We start from the raw sequence: 18,695 nt of genomic DNA, 5'->3' as shown, positions 1-18,695 counted from the left end.
TCTATTCTCTGTTAACTGTTGTAACAAGCACAACGGAACTTTCACATTAATATTTGTTTACATTTTGTGAGAAAGAAATGAAAATCTTTATCTGAATTAATCAAAGAATAGAATAGAATAGTACGAGGCATTTATATAGTGCTTTCATATGTACTACTGTACACACAAAGCTCTTTACAATCATATCAGGGAGTCTCTCCTCAACCACCACCAGTGTGAGCATCCACTTGGATGATGCGACGGCAGCGACAGTACAACTGCGCCAGTGCGCTCACCACACACCAGATATAGGTGAAGAGACAAGAGAGAGTGATAGGGCCAATTCAATTGATGGGGATTATTAGGAGGCCATGATTGGTAAGGGCCAATGGGTGGAATGTGGCCAGGACACCAGGGTTACATCACTACTCTTTACGAGAAATGCCATGGGATTTTTAATGACCACAGAGAGTCAGGACCTCGGTTTAACGTCTCATCCGAAGGACAGTGCTCGTTACATTATAGTGTCCCCATCACTACACTGGGGCGTTAGGACCCACACAGACCACAGGGTGAGCACCCCCTGCTGGCCTCACTAACCTCTTCCAGCAGCAACCAAGTTTTCTCAGGAGTCTCCCATCCAGGTACTAACCAGGGCTGCGTTTCCCAAAAGCATCGTAAGCCTAATTTGATCTTAAAAACGATCGTACGACTGATCTTAATATTACGGTCTGTTTCCCAAAAGCATCGTAGCTTAAGTAGCACTTGAAAATCTTCGTAGAACTACGAGTGCTCTGGAGTAATCGTACATCCCCAAGTGCATCGTAAGAAGACATATTTATGAGGACACCTGCAGGACAACCGGCAGATTACACTTTTATCTAGATTTAACACATTGCAACGTAAGTAATATAATAAAGTTTTGATTGTACTTTATTGTACACTTCATTTTACTCGTTTTTTGTTTAGCCTACATGAATTTATAAATGAAATAATTAAAAAGGGAAGAAAAAGATAGAAATACCACCTAAATTAAATGAATTAACAAAAAAAATATATAAAAGAAGTAATGTGGAAAATATGCTTCAAAGACTGGGCAAAATAGGGATGAATTCAAAAAAATCTGTCAATGACGTGCACGAAAACCAGCCATGTATTGGCGATTTCTTGGTTGGCCATCATGTCCCCATCTTAGTCGTCGTCCTCCTCTTTCACCTCTTCCACCTCTACATCTTCCTCACTCTTTAATCACTCTTTATAGGGCACTCTTTAATGTAATCTTTTTGAAAGGTATCTATTTTTTTAATTTTTTTGCCATTTTGTCAGTGCCTCCGCCTGTGGGTGCTTTATATAGACTTGTCTTGATTGCTAATCCACAACAAATGACGATTATTAGGTTAAACGTTCAGAATAGGAATCCATATAAGGTAATATTTCAGCACTTCGCAAATGGACAGCGGCTCTTAAAGCTACACTGTGTGATTTTTACCCCCATCTAGCGGTGAAAAGGTGTATGACCATCCAGTGAATATTAGTTTCTGTTCCTCTCAATTCCGATTTCGTTTTAACTCCTACGGTGGCCAATGTAGTCCAAGATTAACATGGCTTCCAGTTCGACCTCGTCCATGAGTAGGCCTATTCCTTCAAGTGATGAGGTTACTTTAGAAAACTATTATAATTTGCAGTAATTTATTTGTCAGTTAACATATAGGTTATGACATCTATGTAAAATGAATAATAGTTTTATGTTTTCGTTATTTTTTTACCATTTCATTGCTAACATCAGCATGTAACTATGATACAATTTTTCATGATTGTTTGATAAATAAAACATTTAAAAGAAAAGCATTTATTTAAAAACGAAATATTTTGTAACATTACACACATTTTAATGTCACCTTTGATAACTTTAATGCATCCTTACTGAAAAAAAATTCTGACTAACCAACACATTTTTGAACGGCAGTGTACATTCAGTAGGTTATTGGTGTAGTGGTAAAAAAAAGAGGTGGGTAAACTATAAATTCTGGTGGACCACGACGTTGTCACCTGGTAAGGTGGGCCACTGCCTACTGGTGTACCAAGGGGTATCACTGGTTGTTTCCTCATCATAGGTCACACAATCACTATTCAAGTCATACATTAATCTAAGTTTTTGTTAAAAAGACTCAAGAAGGAATAATATGGTTGAAATCTATAAAGTTTACTAAATGACCAAACAGAGAGAACAAAAATATTTTTAACCCGTAATTACAAAACGAAAACGTTTGTTGTATTATTAAAAGGCAAAATTGAACACCAAAATTTTAATTTGAACTGTAGCCTAGGCTACACCAAATGCTGCGCAAAAAAAAAAAATATTGACGAATTTTTGTTTATTAGCCTACTAATGTACCCTTTTGCCCCTTAATTAAACATTTAAAATATTCACAAATTAATATGGATTTTGTTGTTGTTGATTTATTTTTCTAAGACAAAATTAGAACCTGGAAATGATATTATTCCCGCAGTGCTGAATGAGAAGAGCCATATATCTCTGAACCACAGCCTACAGAAAGGTGATTTATAGGCTAATGATAATAATGTGTCTGAAAAAATAACGAGGCATTTTAATTGTTTATTAATAAACTATTGTTTTCTAAATCAGTGTCGGCTAAAAACATATCTCCATCTCCGCTGTTAAGCGGATGCGCCTTTAGAGAGAAATGCACCTTTCATACGCATTACAAAATCAGAAGGTAGGCTATTAGCTTTCGATTCGAATTTGTTCGTTTTAAAGTGGACATTTCGAGCTTTAGCCTGTTATTTCAGTTCTCGCGCTCCAGTTCACGTAGATCATGAAAGCGCGCCTGATTGTTTTATTTTATTTAATAAAAGCACAACGTTTTCTTGTTATTGCGAGTTTACACAAATAAAAGTAGTTGCGAATAATGTATTATTATTTTCTGTATGACCAGAAATGATAGAGTATTTTAAATTGTTTCACTGTTGATAGGGAAATGTTCGCGCCCGCGCGTCCGTGCCATGCAGTGCGCGCTCACATTCCGCTCCACAAACGCTTGGATATGCGTCAAAATCTTGTGTTTATTTGTGATAATCTTAGGCTAGCCCTGTATTATTATGGTCTAACCCGCGCGGCTACTGACAGTAATGCAGCGCAATATGAAAGAATTCGTCTTAGGTTTAACAACCTATGAACAATATGAAACTAAAACGACATAGCCTGCTTAATTTAAAATGGCTTAGGAACTATATGCTATTTAGAGGTGGATAAACGCAATTTGGAGGTGGATAAACGCTATTTCAGAATTTTGGCAGGTGCCTAAACGGCGTTTACGTGCGTTTAGCCTCCACTACATCCCTGTGTAGCCTATTGCAATATAAACACTGTCAGGGTGATCAACAAGGTATCTCTTCATTTACCAGTCGAAGACGGAGCAACTTTCTGCTCTTATGTTTACTCCGTGCACTACCAAGGTCTTCATCATGTTTGTCGTGGTACCGGTCTTTGCAGCAATTATTTTACCTCAAATACTGCATCGCTGTTGGCATCGAGCCTGGAGAAATGTACCCACACTTTTGATCGACTTTTCCACATCTTTAAGGTATTATGTGTGTGTGCTCGCGTCTCATATGAATATGTGCTCGGAGAGTTTGTGTGTGTGTGTGTGTGTGTGTGTGTGTGCTCGCGTCTCAATTGTCTTGTTGATTTAATTGCCTGTTGCATTGCCGTCTTAATTCTCTTTTTCGCTTCCTTGGCGACTCTGATACATATCCTCGAGAATAAGAGTGATCCTCCATCAGCAACAGACTTTCAAAAAGGCTTTCAGCTTTTTATATAGCAGTCTCAAACAATCCCCCTCTTCACATTCGACACGCACCGTGGCACCCATCGCGTGTTAAAACGCGAAAGGCGAAGCTTGAATTAACGGGTATGTCCCTCTTTGGCTAATGTACTTTCAAGATGGAGGGGCAACATGGCGACCGGCATTCGAACCCCCCACCCGTATGTATTTTCAATGGCATATTATACACTCACGAGAATACTTTATTACTTGAACGAAGTAAATATACATTATTGAGCACATATATTTTTGAAAGAACTAAGTGTTTTTAGCTAAGAATAAACTAAAAAAGTTACACAGTGTAGCTTTAAGTAGCACGTAGAACGCGTTCTCGCGCGTTCATGTTAAGTGCATTTTTGGGAAACGCGCGTGGAATTGCCGCGAGCGTTCGAAACCTTGCACGTAGAGAGCGCTCTTAAGAGCTGAGATACATCGTTATTATGGCGTTATTTTCCTGTCAAATGTCGAGAGCGCATTATTGTAGCGCGAAAGTACATTAATATAATGCGCGAGCGCGAATCTCTCTACTCGCGCACGAAATATGATGCGCGAGTGCGAATCTCTCTGCTCGCGCACGGAATATAACGTACCGAGCGCGAATCCCGCGCGCGCGCTCTCAGATACACGCTGCTCTTGTAAGAATGATCTCTGGGCTCGCTCAGAGAATATGCCTGCACTTAAAACCTGTTCAGTGCCATCGCGAATCTCTCCTCTTCGCTTAAAGTAAGCGTGTATGTGCTTAGACTGTGACCCGTGCGTTCGCGCATGCTTAAGTACTCTTCTCTTCCATTTCTTTCTCTTTGCTCTTGGCATAAACGCTGTCAAAACGGCAACAACCAATCATAAATAGGCTTCAACGGCTGACCAATGAAAACGCGACATCGTACATGGAATCTTATTGGTTGATATTGAACCGCACATGGAATAAGTTCAATCAAGACAAGCCGAGATGGATCCGCCGAATCGACGAGTTTTATTTGTTTTGATGTTAAATATGTCAAATGTGTCTTAGAAATGTCTGGGAAGAGGGCGATTGGATTATTTTACATATAAATGACCTAGACTGTCAACCACATTGTTCACACTACAGGTGCCATGCCCATTGAAAGTGAGATTTTTGAGCCAAATAGATTTGAAAGCCGATTCCAAAAGGCAAAAATAATATTTTACGTCTGATAATTAACACATTGTCTCGTGCAATCACACCAGTTATTAACCATTAAGTACGTAGCGAGATCAACTGCTAAATTCAAATCTGAACAAATATTTGGGGGGAATCTAAGATAAGACTCTAAAGGTATTTGAAGATACCTTTTCTAGACGTGTTCCCCGAACTATACCTTATTGTTGCTTAAAGGGAAAATTTAAAATTAAACCCAAAATTAAAATGATTAAAGTCATAATTTACTCCCACGCAAGTAGTTTCAAACCAGTATGAATTTCTTTGATCTGTTGAACACAAAGGAATATATTTATACATATACATATAAGAATGTAAGTAACTAGCCTAACGTAAGTACCCCACCACGTAGCTACTACTAGTAGAATAGAAAAAAATAGATATGTGTATGAAATATGACAAGAGTTGAGCGCCTTTGTCTCTGGTTCAGTGCAAAAGTACATTTGAATTTAGCAGTGAATCTTTGCATAATTTATTCTTTGCCATAATCCTAATTGAACACTGGGTGTGTTAGCCTACAGCTTCAGAATTATATTCGTATATAGCCTATCACAGTGATAAGGTATCCTATAGCTAAGAGTGGTCCAGACCAACCTTACTAACGAATGTTAGTAAAATGTTATAAAGTTATACTTAAATAAGAACGTTTCGGGGAAACACGTATTAACGTTAGATATAGCTTTAGCTTAAGGTATAATTTAAAGAAGGTTTCGGGAAATCCAGCCCTGTAACATTTCCTTTCAGATAACTTTAGAGTCTGGAGTACCAATTTTTACAAAATATATTGTGCAGATAGACAGTCTAGGTCATTCATTTATATGTAAAATAATCCAATCGCCCTCTTCCCAGACATTTCTAAGATACATTTGACATATTTAACATTAAAACAAATAAAACTCGTCGATTCGGCGGATCCATCTCGGCTCGTCTTGATTGAACTTATTCCATGTGCGGTTCAATATCAACCAATAAGATTCCATGTACGATGTCGCGTTTTCATTGGTCAGCCGTTGAAGCCTATTTATGATTAGTTGTTGCCGTTTTGACAGCGTTTATGCCAAGAGCAAAGAGAAAGAAATGGAAGAGAAGAGTACTTAGGCATGCGCGAACGCACGGGTCACAGTCTAAGCCCAGCAAACACAAAACGTTTTTACAACGTTTCACAACGTTGTTTTTTGGTTGCAATTAGGTAATGTTGCAGTGCAACGTTTTAAAAACGTTTAAGAAACCACATCTAAAAAAAAAAAAAAATGTAACCAAAATAAAACGTTTTAGAAACGTTGTGAAAATACCAACCAGCAGTGGCGGCTGGTGATAATTATTTTTGGGGGGGGCGCATTTTTTATTGGGGGGGGGGGGGGGGGGGATACAAAGCAGAAACAAAAAAGCTATTTTGATCTTTTTATTATTTTATTATTTCAGACCAACAAAGTAGTAACAAAAAGCATGTTTCCTACTTGAACATAATGTTGCTCTCCTTTATATACACAGACCCTTTCCAAAAATTAGAATATCATGGAAAAGTTAAATTATTTTATCTTAAAATGTGAAACTAATTTGATAAAAAAAGGCTCACTGCTTGCAAAGTGAGATATTTTAAGCCTTGATTTGTTATAATTTTGATGATTATGGCTTACATAATGACTTACAGCTTATGGAACCCACGAAATAATTTTTTTAAAATTAGAATATTACATGAAATCACACTGTAGTAGTGACACAGTAATCCCGTGGTCATTGAACCAGGTTTTGGTTATTTTGGCAGTGTGGGCAGGTGAAAATCCTGCTGAAAATCATCTTCATCTTCATAAAGCATCTTCATAAAGCTTTTCTGCTGAAGGAAGCATGAAGTGCTCTAAATGTCCTGGTAGACGGCTGCATTGACACTGGACTTCCAGGACATTAGAGCACTTAATGCTTCCTTCAGCAGAAAAGCTTTATGACATTTAGATTTTGTGGGTTTCATAAGCTGTAAGCCACAATCACACTTTGAAAAAGAAGACAGGGAAAACAAAACAGGGCATTGCTAACATCACATCCAGTCAGCCAGCTCCGTTTCTCGTAAAAAGCGCGCGTAAAGCTCCGTTTGTAATGATATTGTCGTCCTCTGTCACTTGCCTGCTGCTGGATGTGTACATCTGGTTGTTCCGGTCCGAGATCCTTAATCTTTTTTATTTTTTTCTTCAAGCGAAAGTCTTGAGAAAGGTTTTTTTTGTAAATAAATAACATAATTTGGATTAACTGCTGCCATTGCGTAATAAAAAGTGATCAGCCTAGTAGCAAGCAAGGTTATTTCTCGCCGCGTACAGTTGAATGGCAGGTGACGAGAACCAATCAGATTGGATAAAATAACATGTATCCAATTATGATTGGCCAGGGACGCAACGACTTGCGCCCCGAGGAGGATCTTTAAGAAACCAATCAGAGACCAGCTTCAGGTCACATGCTGCCCGAGAATTTGTGTACTCACATAGACACCCATGTGTCCGGCGTCCCTCGCCCATGAAACGTATTGAAAATAGTAAATAGTTAATCGATTAAAGACAGTTTTTATTAAATTCTGAGGCTCTTACTACCAGCCGGCACATGAGTAAACTATTTTTTTATTTTTTATTATTACATTTTAATATAATGTTTTTACACATGTTAATTTCTGAAATGTTGATGGGGGCGGCGCCCCAGCGCCCCCTATGGACAAGCCGCCACTGCCAACCAGGTATGTTTTCTTTAGGTGGTCAAAAAAACGTAAATATCACGTTTGTCTACTACGAAAACAAAACCAGACCAAAATGCAACTTTGGCGAGACGTTTTATTTAGGTGTTAAAATAACGTTATCTGCACGTTTGAATATGACGTTGTAAAAACGTCATTACAGTACCAAAATACAACCAAATCTTTTGACACGTTTGTTTGTTTACCCTTTCATGCATGAATTATAACCTCATTCATTGTTTTTTTTTAACTTTTAATTTTCAAATGTGCACTTTAGTGGACAGCATGCATTTATAGTTTAAACTGAAGAGATACTGTATTAGATATAATACAGCAATAAAAGGAATATTGTGTGTATTTAACAAACCAATCAATATAATTATATAAAATCATGTGAAATACACAAAAAATATAAATGCACAATATTGCAAAAGGTAGGCTAATTTAACTTCATACTCCCTCCAGTGTACCAAAAGTATGGCAATTTACCCTTATTATATGATGATTCTGATCACATTTCTAACATAGCTCGAAAAGCGATCAGGTGTTTTCAATATCATCTGAAATGAGCAGTGTTTGGGTGATAATTCTTTCTGATTATGTTCAAGATGGAATGTTTGGGACCAATCTGAACCAATCTCCATCTCGTTAAATTGGATAACTTTTCTAAATAAGTTTTATGATTTAGTTTATGCATTTTCTTATCTTCTCTTAGAATCTTAAACTTTCTTCCTCTTTTCTTTTTTTTTCCTTTCCCCACAGATATTAATAAAATAACTGTTATATATATTCACAAGTGTTAGTCTCTTTTTTTTTCATGCTCCTTACGTCAACAGAATCTCCTAAGTGACCTGGGTTACACTATTAATCGCTAGGGGTGGGTAGATCGAGGCTTTCGTGAAAAGCAAATGTGCCGTATTGTGTCGAGGCTTCGAAACACTCTGACACCGTCTTCATGATGATCTCTAGCGGTCAGAACAGTGTAATGCAACAAAAACTCGGGCCAAACATGCATAACATGAAAACCAAAACACCTTTTAAAAAAATAAATCGCATTTTTTTTATTGAAAGTAAAAACTTCAATTGGAATTATATAATCATCTAATAAGATTATCAAGTGTGTATATGGCCTATGTTATTTTATCAATTGTCAGGATTTGTTTTGTTTGTTCTCAGCTAAACAGGCCAATAGGCCTACTCTAATTACCATTCATTTTAATTATACTAATGTCTAATTAAAACGTCTACAAATGTATACAACTGATCAGAGATCAGGTAAAACCCACAGACACTTGTTCATTGGTTCTCAGTGACTCCTCATGATTCATGGGTTGACAGCATGGTTGACAGAGATCATCACCCCAGTGGTGAATCGTTGAAATATCGAAGTGTTTTTGAAACAGTTATGACGTAATGAAGCCACGACACGTCTCCCAAATCCTTCCCCGGCCCTCGATTTGAGGCCGCTACAGACTGATTCACGCAGTTAACACCCACCGACACACTAATACACGTTCATTACACAAGCACACACCAAGCGCTTGTTTGAGTATTTTTTTTTTTACATTTCTTTCTTTTGGTTGAAATCGAACACGAACTAAACTTTTGAGTTTGAGAAGAAAAAACGAAGACATTTGGGAATCAAGGACTCTAATACTTTTGTTGTTGTTGGGTGTAGCCTATACTGAACTGAACTTGAACAGCATCCTAACTGTTTGTTCATATTTCATTATTTTGTAATTTGTCATGTAAGGCAAAAAAAAAAAAAACTGTCTGAAAAGTGACCTTTGTGTTACTGTTTTTTTTTTTGCAAAATGTTTTCTTAAAATATATATATATTGCCCTGAAACCCTTTAATCTCTGAATGTGTCATTTGAGCCTGATTCTATATTGTGGGTATTGAAAGGAATTTATTTTGTGTAGCCTAACAGTGGTTTGAGTTATTTTCTGGGAAACTGAATTTCAATCTATATTTTTTTACTTGACAAGTTTGGCCCATAGACAGTATATAAGAGGTTTTGCCTTGAGGCAGCCACCGTTACAAGTGGACAGACAGTGCCGTCGCAGGTGGGGTGCGAGGCCCTGTGCGAACTTGAAATGCGAGGCCCTGCTCTTTGATGTGGAACAGTCACGCATAACTGTTCTAGTTCTATTGCACGCATAATCTCGCTCGACTCGCTGCAATACGTTTTTATCAAGTAGAATAATACTACATAATCATGAACATAGTCTGAGGCGCCGCAATAGGGCAGGCAAGACGGGCTATTGCCTGGGGCCCCGCATTTTAAGGGGGCTACCGAGGGCTGATAATTTAAACAATCAGAAATGTTAATATAAAGACGCAGCAACATCTCTCCATCCCCCTCAGTTGGGCCCCTCTCTCGCTACGCTCGTTATGCTTTTACCTTTTTCAAACTGGTGCAGCGCTTACTCGCTGTAGGTAGAAAATGCATGATTTTATTTGTTAAACATGAAAAGGAATTATCCGTCTGGCATGGCAGCTCGCTCTAACTTTAACCTAGATAGGCCTTAATGTTCGCTAGTATAGGTGCATATCCAAGTGATTGTGCGGAGACGTGGAGCGCGCACTGCGGCAGGCGTCGGCGCGAACACTTTCATTTTCCTATCAACAGTGGAAACAACTTTAAATAGGCTACTCAATCTTTTGGTCATACAGAAAAGAATAATGCATCAGTCAAATAAGTACAACAATGCAAATAAGTACTTTTATTTGTGTAAACTCTCAACAACAAGAAAACGTTGTGCTTTTGTAAAATAAAATAAAACAAACAGGGCGGAGCGCGTCTCAAAAATGCGCAAACTGGAGCGCGTCTCAAAAATGAACTGAAACACAGTGTAGCCTCAAAAACATGATGAATATTTCTATATAAAGCTTGAAATGTCCGCTTATAAACGAAAAAATTCGAATCGAAAGCAAATACCGGCTGATTAGGCTGTAATCCATAAGGTGCATTTCTCTCTAAAGGCATATCCACTTTACAGCGGAGATGTATATAGATATGTTTGCAGCCGACACTGATTTAAAAATATATATTTTTTATTAATAAACAATAAAAATGCCTCGTTATTTTTTCAGACATATTATCATTAGCCTGCTTTGGGGCAAGATTTATGCATGCGCTTGAGCGCGGAATAGGCTATTCCTCCATGCACTCAGTATTTAAGCAGAAATTAATATAAACGTGAGATTAGTTGACTAATTGCTTAAATGAATGACTACTAGTCGACTATAAAAATCTTTATTCTATGGAAATTCTAATCAATGCATTTAGGCTAGTTGACATTTATTTAATTAGTATCCAGCTCTTTACGTTAAATTAGTTGAGTTAACAATTAGTTAATGAACTAATAAAATAATAAAACAAAGATAAAACAAAGATTAAATTAAGATGCAAACTATATATTTCTATATAGCATTACATTGCGTGTTCCACCACAAAAGACAAAATGAAAAATAATAATAGTAATAATAAAAAACGCAAGATTGCGAGGCCCCCTAGTGGCGCGAGGCCCTGTGCGGTTGCACAGTTCGCACAGCCTATGCGACGGCTCTGTGGACAGATGATAAATCCGAATTTTCTCCCAATCCATACTCAATACTTGGAAAATGTAACTGTGATATATGACTCATTAGATATTGCTTGATGCTACAATATTTTTTTTGTAACTACAAGAGTCTCGAGAGTAGCCTAAGCAAAAAACAAAAAAACAACAAAAAAAAGTATACGAGACATCGTAATTCACACAAGGAAAACCACAAAGAACACCGGACCAGAGGTTGTTTGATCACACAACAGAGAATTGAATAAAGGCCTGGTAGAGCACTAATGCAATGTGGAATGAACACACACACACAGTGGTATTTAACATTGTGCTTGTAGTGTGTTCGTTGTAACAATTTCTGTGATTTTCATGAAGTTATCGGTTTTATGGTCTAGTGGGGCATTATGGATCCTATATGTGGTAAAAAAAATAAAAAAATCCTGAGTGTGACTTTAACAACATACAGTCAGATATTGTATTTACTTATTTATTCATTCATTTTCATTTCCTTGATTGGAATAATAGCGGGGTAGCCTAAACTTACTGGCATGGGAGGCCAGAGCAAATTAATTTACCATTTTATCTAATAGTGAAAGAAATCCACTACTGAATTCCCACGATTTTTCAATATAAAATAAAAATAGAGAAATGGATTAAGGCAGCCAGAATAGAGAAACGTCACATTTACTGTCACTCCATCAGCAGCTCTATTCGAAACACCCGTTACTTTATTTATTTATTTAGTCATTTTATGTCAGGGCAGAATAACGCAAGGTATATTAAATGTATACATTACATTTTTCAAAAAATAAGAAAATATATAAACTTCATAAAGTTTTATAGTTTTTAAATTATCACTCACGTGCAAAGCCCGCGAACGAACCTGGCAGAGGGCATATAAGCTGTGGTCAGTGCCCAGAACGCGCATAGCGGACGTCTCCGGGATCGCCACAGAGGACTGCGATTAAAGGTAAGTAGCCTTCCTAGTATACTTACTTACTTATAAGTTTATTTTATTTACATTTAGAACAACTAACATCAAACTATAAATATGACATTTCAAAATATGACCAAAGTAAATAATTTATATTACTAGGAGGACATGTAGTATGAAAAGTTTGTTTTCCTTGGCAATTATAACGAAATGAATAAAATAATCTCATATAAAACTAATTAGGCCTAAATGGTGAAAAAGTCTCAGTTGTTGGAAAAGACTGCCTTTTCCACACACAAACAATGACTTTCCGTCTCGCCAGTAACTGTTAGGTCTAAGTTACCATAGACTGTAAATAAATACCGTTAAATACCGTTACATATGTGTGACGTAATTTGGCCCAGCAAATGCGCTCAGACTAAGAGACGCTCTTTTGTTTCAGTCACCTTTGCCAACATTACCTATAAAGAAATGTATTATTATTATTATTCTTAATAATAATAATAATAATCTTCACTTTGTAATAAAAGTATCGCGTAAGCAACGTTGTCTCGCTTGGCCGCAATCGCCTCACACTAAACAAACCCCAACCCTCCTCTCCCTCTCTCTCATCCAGAGTGACGTTAGAAGGAGAAAGAAAACACTAATAAGGATACCGATGAGAACTCTAATGAAATCCACCACCCGTACTACACATAACAACACGTGTTATTTTAATAATAATGATAATTCATGATGAAATAAATAATGAAATTAAAACATTTAGAGTAGGTTAACTGGCTATTCATCATGAAATGTCGTTTAAGTTACTGTCACTGACTGGTATTTCACAATACTGCATGCCTAACTTATTGCTTACTTAAAATAACTTGGCTTCTTATTTGTTAGGGTTGAAAAGTCTCATCAAATGCATTTCTCTATATTGGTCATGAAAATAATTATTCTCTTCTCTTTTTTCAGCTTCATTTACCATCTGTTTGTTGGCAAGTCATCCTGCATTTGTAATTTTAATCTTTTAAAGGTAAGTACTATTCTGCATTTCACTTAAAGGTGTTCTTAGTAATGTTGATTTTATTATTTAATATTCTGCATTTCACTTAAAGGTGCTCTTAGTAATGTTGATTTTATTATTTATGTAGTTATAATCTTATTGAATTATTTTCCACTTATACAAATTAGCTTGTTTGCCTGGAATCTGAATGTTTCCAAGATTGTTTCCTAAAGTAGAGTCTCAATTTTTCCTGTCAGCTTTGTTGTTTGGAGTACTTCAATCATCAGCTCATCTGTTGTTCTCTGATAGTAAGTAAATTTTACACTTAATAAAACACAATAACTCCAGTCAAACCCAATTTAATCTACTTAAAGTAGTCACCCCTCAAACCTAGAATACTCTATTTACACGCCAAATCAGTGTGACTTCTTCAAGAAAATTAGCAGTAGTAAAGCATCCAAAAGTGAAATACATTTAGTCCATGACAATTTCATGTGCGAATGAAATAACCCTTTAAGTTAATTTAATTGCTACCCTTTCCTTCTCTTTAATTTAAGCCATGGACAGGAAGAGTAGGAAGAGAGAGTATGACAGGGAGTGGGTCACTTTGAAAAGACTAAGCAAACTACAAAGAAAAAGGGAACAAACAGAGAATTCAGAACTTCTAATAACAGCCAAATGTGAAACTGCTGACACAAATACGCTGGAAATAATAGAAAACCAAGAGATGCATGACATAAACATGGACAATGATGAAAATGAAACACTGAACTTAGAAACAGAACACATTTCTGAAGATTCAGATGTTTTGATGGATGATGAATTTTCAGATGATGATTCCCTGATGATGAGTGATTCAAATTCAAATATAGCCAGTGACATCGCTTCTTGGAGCATAGAAAATGGAATTGCCCATAATGCTACGGATAGTCTTCTAAAATTATTGAAGAAACATGGAACAAAAGACCTTCCATCTTGTTCCAGAACCTTGCTTGAGACTCCAAAAACTGTAAATATTCAGCACAAGTCAGGAATGGAGTATTTCTACTTTGGAGTAGAAAAAATGTTAAATAATCACATACAGAAATACCCGGTCGAAACAACTGAGAAGATGCATACCCTGGAGTTGAGACTTAATATTGATGGCCTCCCACTCTTCAAAAGTTCAAAAACGTGCTTTTGGTCAGTTCTTTGCAGCACCAATCTAAAACCTACAAATGTGTTCCCAGTGGCCATCACATGTGGAAAATCAAAGCCCGGTGATTTGGAATTTCTATGTGACACAGTTGAGGGAATTCGGAAATTGGAGAAAGAGGGTCTGTGGTACCATGGAAGACGCATCATAGTTAAAATTAGCGGCATTATCTGTGATGCACCTGCCAAGGCCTTCATCAAATCAATAAAACACTTCTCAGGGTATTATGGATGTGATAGATGCATTCAGAAAGGTCAGTGGCTGGGGCGTATGACATTTCAGCAGGTGGACAATCTAGTGTTACGTACTGACAAGTCTTTTAGACAAAAGCAGCAGGAAGAACACCACAATGGAGAACAAGAAACTCCACTTTGCCAGCTAAATATGGATATGGTTTCTGGTTTCCCTATTGATTATATGCATCAAGCATGTCTTGGAGTGATGAAAAAACTTGTCCTGACATGGATTCGAGGGCCAAAAGAGACAAGGATGTCTGCTGGACACACAATGATTGTAAGCAACAAGCTTGAAAATCTCCGAAACAGCATTCCCAGTGTGTTTGCCAGACGCCCCAGGGGACTAAATGAAATTGACAGATGGAAAGCGACTGAGTACAGACAGCTAATGTTGTACACAGGAAAAGTTGTTCTGAAAGGAATTCTTAAACAAGAGCTGTATGACAACTTCATGTGCTTCTCCACGGCAATGTGCATTCTGGTCCAACCAAGTCTCACACGGAAACACTGGCAATACGCGAGAGATCTCTTGAGATTTTTTGTGCTACAGTGCAGAGAACTGTATGGAGAAAGTTTCCTTGTGTACAATGTCCATCAGATGCTCCATATTGCAGATGTTGCAAAACAGTTTGAGGGTCTGGATGAATGTAGTGCTTTTCCGTTTGAAAACTTCAACCAGAAACTGAAGAGAATGGTTCATTCTGGAAGAAGTCCACTGGCTCAGGTAACAAGAAGAATTCTTGAAGGGCAAAAGATGCAGAAGGGAACAATGGAGGAACACATCAAGTGTACAAGACCCAACAATTTGTTTGGAGTTGACCAGACCTTCTTTGAGGTTATTGAAGAAGATGGGCTGGAAAAACAAACACTCCAATGTAGGGTCTACGACAAGACAGCTCCCCTCTACACAGAGCCCTGTGACTCTCGCATTGTTGGTTCCTATGTTGGCAAAGCAAGGGACACAACAATTAGGAGAGTATTAAAATCTGATCTCAAATCTCAAGCAATCATGATTGACCATATGGATAACAACAATATTTTGTTTCTTTACATTTTGCACACCGATCATGGACATTGCTTGACCCTATGAACATTTAAAATGTGGATGACATTTCAGGAAATCATGCAACACTAATTATGCAAAATGTATAGTAATCATGGTTCAGTAAAACCTGCATTTAAATGATAAGAATTCAGGATTATTCAGGATTTATTCCAGGAAATCTTTATAGCAAATATCTGTAAGTGAATCATTTAAAAAATATATATAAATATATATTTTTTTATCCTTATTTGTACAAAATTACTTTATTTACCAATTAGAAAATTTAAAATGACCAATAACCAAATTCAATTTTTTTAGATGATTACCTACGTTGTGGTCGAATTTGACAAAGAGAAGACTGTTGCAATTGTATGCAGGTCATGGATTGTGTCAAATGGAAATGTAAGTATTGCTATTGCATAGCTTTTGTGATAAAGTACATGCACTATATGGACTGTATTGTAAAAGCCTTTTCACTTTTTGAATGGTTTATGATTGGAATTTTGTCTAAACAAACAGATTTTGAGCTGCTACTGGCCTCCATCTGAGCCATCTAAGAAGGCAAAAAGCGGAGAGCTGCCAGATAAGAGGACGTGGAACCTCTTTAAAATCAGAATTCTGGAAAAATCCTTTACATGTAAGAGAAAATGTTTTGATTTCAAATTCTGACTGCATACTATGGGTCTGTTAGCTACCTAGCTAAATAGATATTTTTTGGATACTTTAATGCTAAAGTATAAATATACTTTAAATATACAGTACTTAGCTTCATGTTTATGGAGATGTGGGGTGGTACCATGGTGGGCAACTGATTTAACCGGTGTTGCAGCTGAACAACGGTAACCTGTAACAAATATATAGCCCTGCGACAAGCAAAAATTTTAGACCTAACTTTGTATCTGTGTTTTATACATACCGTATTTATACATTTTTAATGTTTAATTAAGATTGTTAGTGTTGTAAAAATAAAGTGGCAACATCATTAGAGCAAGTACACCAACAATATTGGCTTCCATATATTTAATAATTTAATCATAATTTTGTTTTTTAGCAAACTATCAGAAAGCTCTGGTTTACTTGAAGCGTGCTGAGGAGCTTTCCAATGTTGAAACGGATGGAGACTCCCAAATTAAGAAAAGAACACACAGGCGACCAAGTCGTTTCGAAAGTGATACGGAGGATGGTAAATAATTTAAATACACTGTTATTGTATCTACATATCAATCAATCAATCCTCTTTACGCCGTCTGGTGCTTGAGGCGACTGCAAGGGAACTCCATTTTGTTCTGTCGGCTGCTGTTGTGGGAGCAGTCTGTATGAAAGTAAAAGAGTAGTAAAACTCGAGAGCACGTAGATGTGAATTTGAGAACTTGTACAATAAATATTTGTACTTGTATGCTAAAATGTACACTCACAGCTCTGATGTGAAAACGGCACTTCTATTGTACTTGATGATGTCACGAAACCCGCCTCCTCAGGGACGATCTGAAACGCTAACATTAATGCATTAGACTGATTTTCACAAGCAAGTCTTTTTGACTTGGTTTTGGTTTTTAAACATAAATTCTCTCCTCACTCGTTTTTTATTTGGAACTTTATTTTTTTTAGGCATTGGTTTGAGTCTGATATAGCCTACTATTAGTTGGTCAGTTGTTGAATTCTGATGGTGAGTTTTGGGGTATTACTGAACTATGTCTGAAATGTAAGTGTCATATTTCTGTTATTATAATGTAATCAATTCTATTTCTGCCAAAATTGTATCTCTATTCAGCAATCAGGGCACTTGGTGTAAAGCAGTAGGAAGTAAAGTCTCCAAACATTTGTTTTTAGATAAACTTGATTTAATTAAAGGGGTCATATAATTAGAATATAATATAATTAATAACATATAATTAGAGATGTTCCGATACCATTTTTTCCCTCCCGATTCCGATACTCGTTCTGTGGGTATCGGCCGATACCGAGTACCGATACCAGTGTGTAAAAAAAAATAAAAAATCATACTACGCCTGCAGTACACTCCTACACTACTCCTACACTCCTCTGTGACAGTAGCCCTTCATGCACTACCAGCTGGAGAGTGTGGGCGAAGCATCCCAAACTTGGTACATTCATCTCGTCCATGGCTTTCTTCATGTTGCTAGCGTTGTCGCGCAAAACAATATGAACGTTGGACTTGGGGATTTTCCACTTTACTAGCATCCCCTCAATTGCTTCGGCAATTAATGTGCCAGTATGTGACCCTCGGAACTCGTTTGCGTGCAGCACCGCACTTCGAGGGGTAAATGTTGACTCTCTGTCCACTAGTGATGGGTCGTTCGCGAATGAGCCGGATCTAAGAGCCGGCTCTTTTAGGTGAACGACGGGAGCTGGCTCGCATATCTGAAGAGCCGACTCTATTTAAAAATATATAGCCTATAGAAATTAAATCATTATGTAATAAAGAAATAATGAATTATTTTAATTTTATTTAAAATAATTGACTAATTCAAAGAAACACAACAAAATAATTAGGCTATCGGCCTAAAGGCGCACACACATTCGTTTCGACTGTCTGATCAGCCTCACACTCTGTTCCTGTCAATCAAACACGCGATGTCAACCAATTATACTGCATGAGGGAGGGCCGAGCACGCACGCACACACACACACACACACACTATATGCGGATAAACCGCTGATCGGGCGGATGGCGTGACAAAAAATAATATTTTAATTCAATTTGGGCGGGTGGCGGTTAAACCAATCAAATGAAGAAAGTTTGCCACTAAGCAAACTTGCAAGCTATGAGCCGAGCTGTCAGGAGGCCTAAACGTCTCGTAGATGAGACTGACTGGGTTATTTTGTTTCGATATTAGTTATATTTTAAAACAACCAGTCATTGTAGCTTACCACTTGTGGAACATTTAAAAGAGAGGCAGATTATGGATATGACTCAGAAATGACATCGGGCAATGGCAGCGCAAGATGTTCAGAAGAACGTAAGAGATAACTTCTACAAGCTCAAAAACAT

At 37.2% G+C, this 18,695-nt stretch overlaps 1 protein-coding gene and 1 long non-coding RNA gene across 3 annotated transcripts; one reads left to right on the top strand and one right to left on the bottom strand.

The window, feature by feature from the left end:
• Nucleotides 1–12,850: 12,850 nt before the first annotated feature.
• On the top strand, nt 12,851–16,865 carry LOC306987007 (uncharacterized protein). 2 transcript variants are annotated; one of them, XM_079590893.1, is made up of 3 exons: nt 12,851–16,084; nt 16,202–16,319; nt 16,734–16,865. In XM_079590893.1, exon 1 carries the CDS (start codon nt 13,766–13,768, stop codon nt 15,725–15,727), a length of 1,962 nt encoding a protein of 653 aa, XP_079447019.1. In that variant the 5' UTR covers nt 12,851–13,765; the 3' UTR covers nt 15,728–16,084; nt 16,202–16,319; nt 16,734–16,865. The 2 variants fall into 2 exon arrangements, with proteins under 2 accessions (XP_079447019.1, XP_079447018.1); XM_079590892.1 differs by having other exon boundaries at nt 12,851–16,319.
• Nucleotides 15,240–16,736, bottom strand: LOC306987008. The gene is made up of 3 exons (XR_013795072.1): nt 16,445–16,736; nt 15,463–15,576; nt 15,240–15,376 (listed from the first exon to the last, which is right to left on the bottom strand). It is a non-coding gene; the product is annotated as an uncharacterized lncRNA (long non-coding RNA).
• Nucleotides 16,866–18,695: the final 1,830 nt, after the last annotated feature.

This window comes from Phoxinus phoxinus (assembly GCF_949152265.1).
Source record: "Phoxinus phoxinus genome assembly, chromosome: 19".
NCBI classification, from domain to species: domain Eukaryota; kingdom Metazoa; phylum Chordata; class Actinopteri; order Cypriniformes; family Leuciscidae; genus Phoxinus; species Phoxinus phoxinus.
The sequence above is the reverse complement of the archived record's forward strand: the minus strand, read 5'-3'. Positions and strand labels throughout refer to the sequence as shown.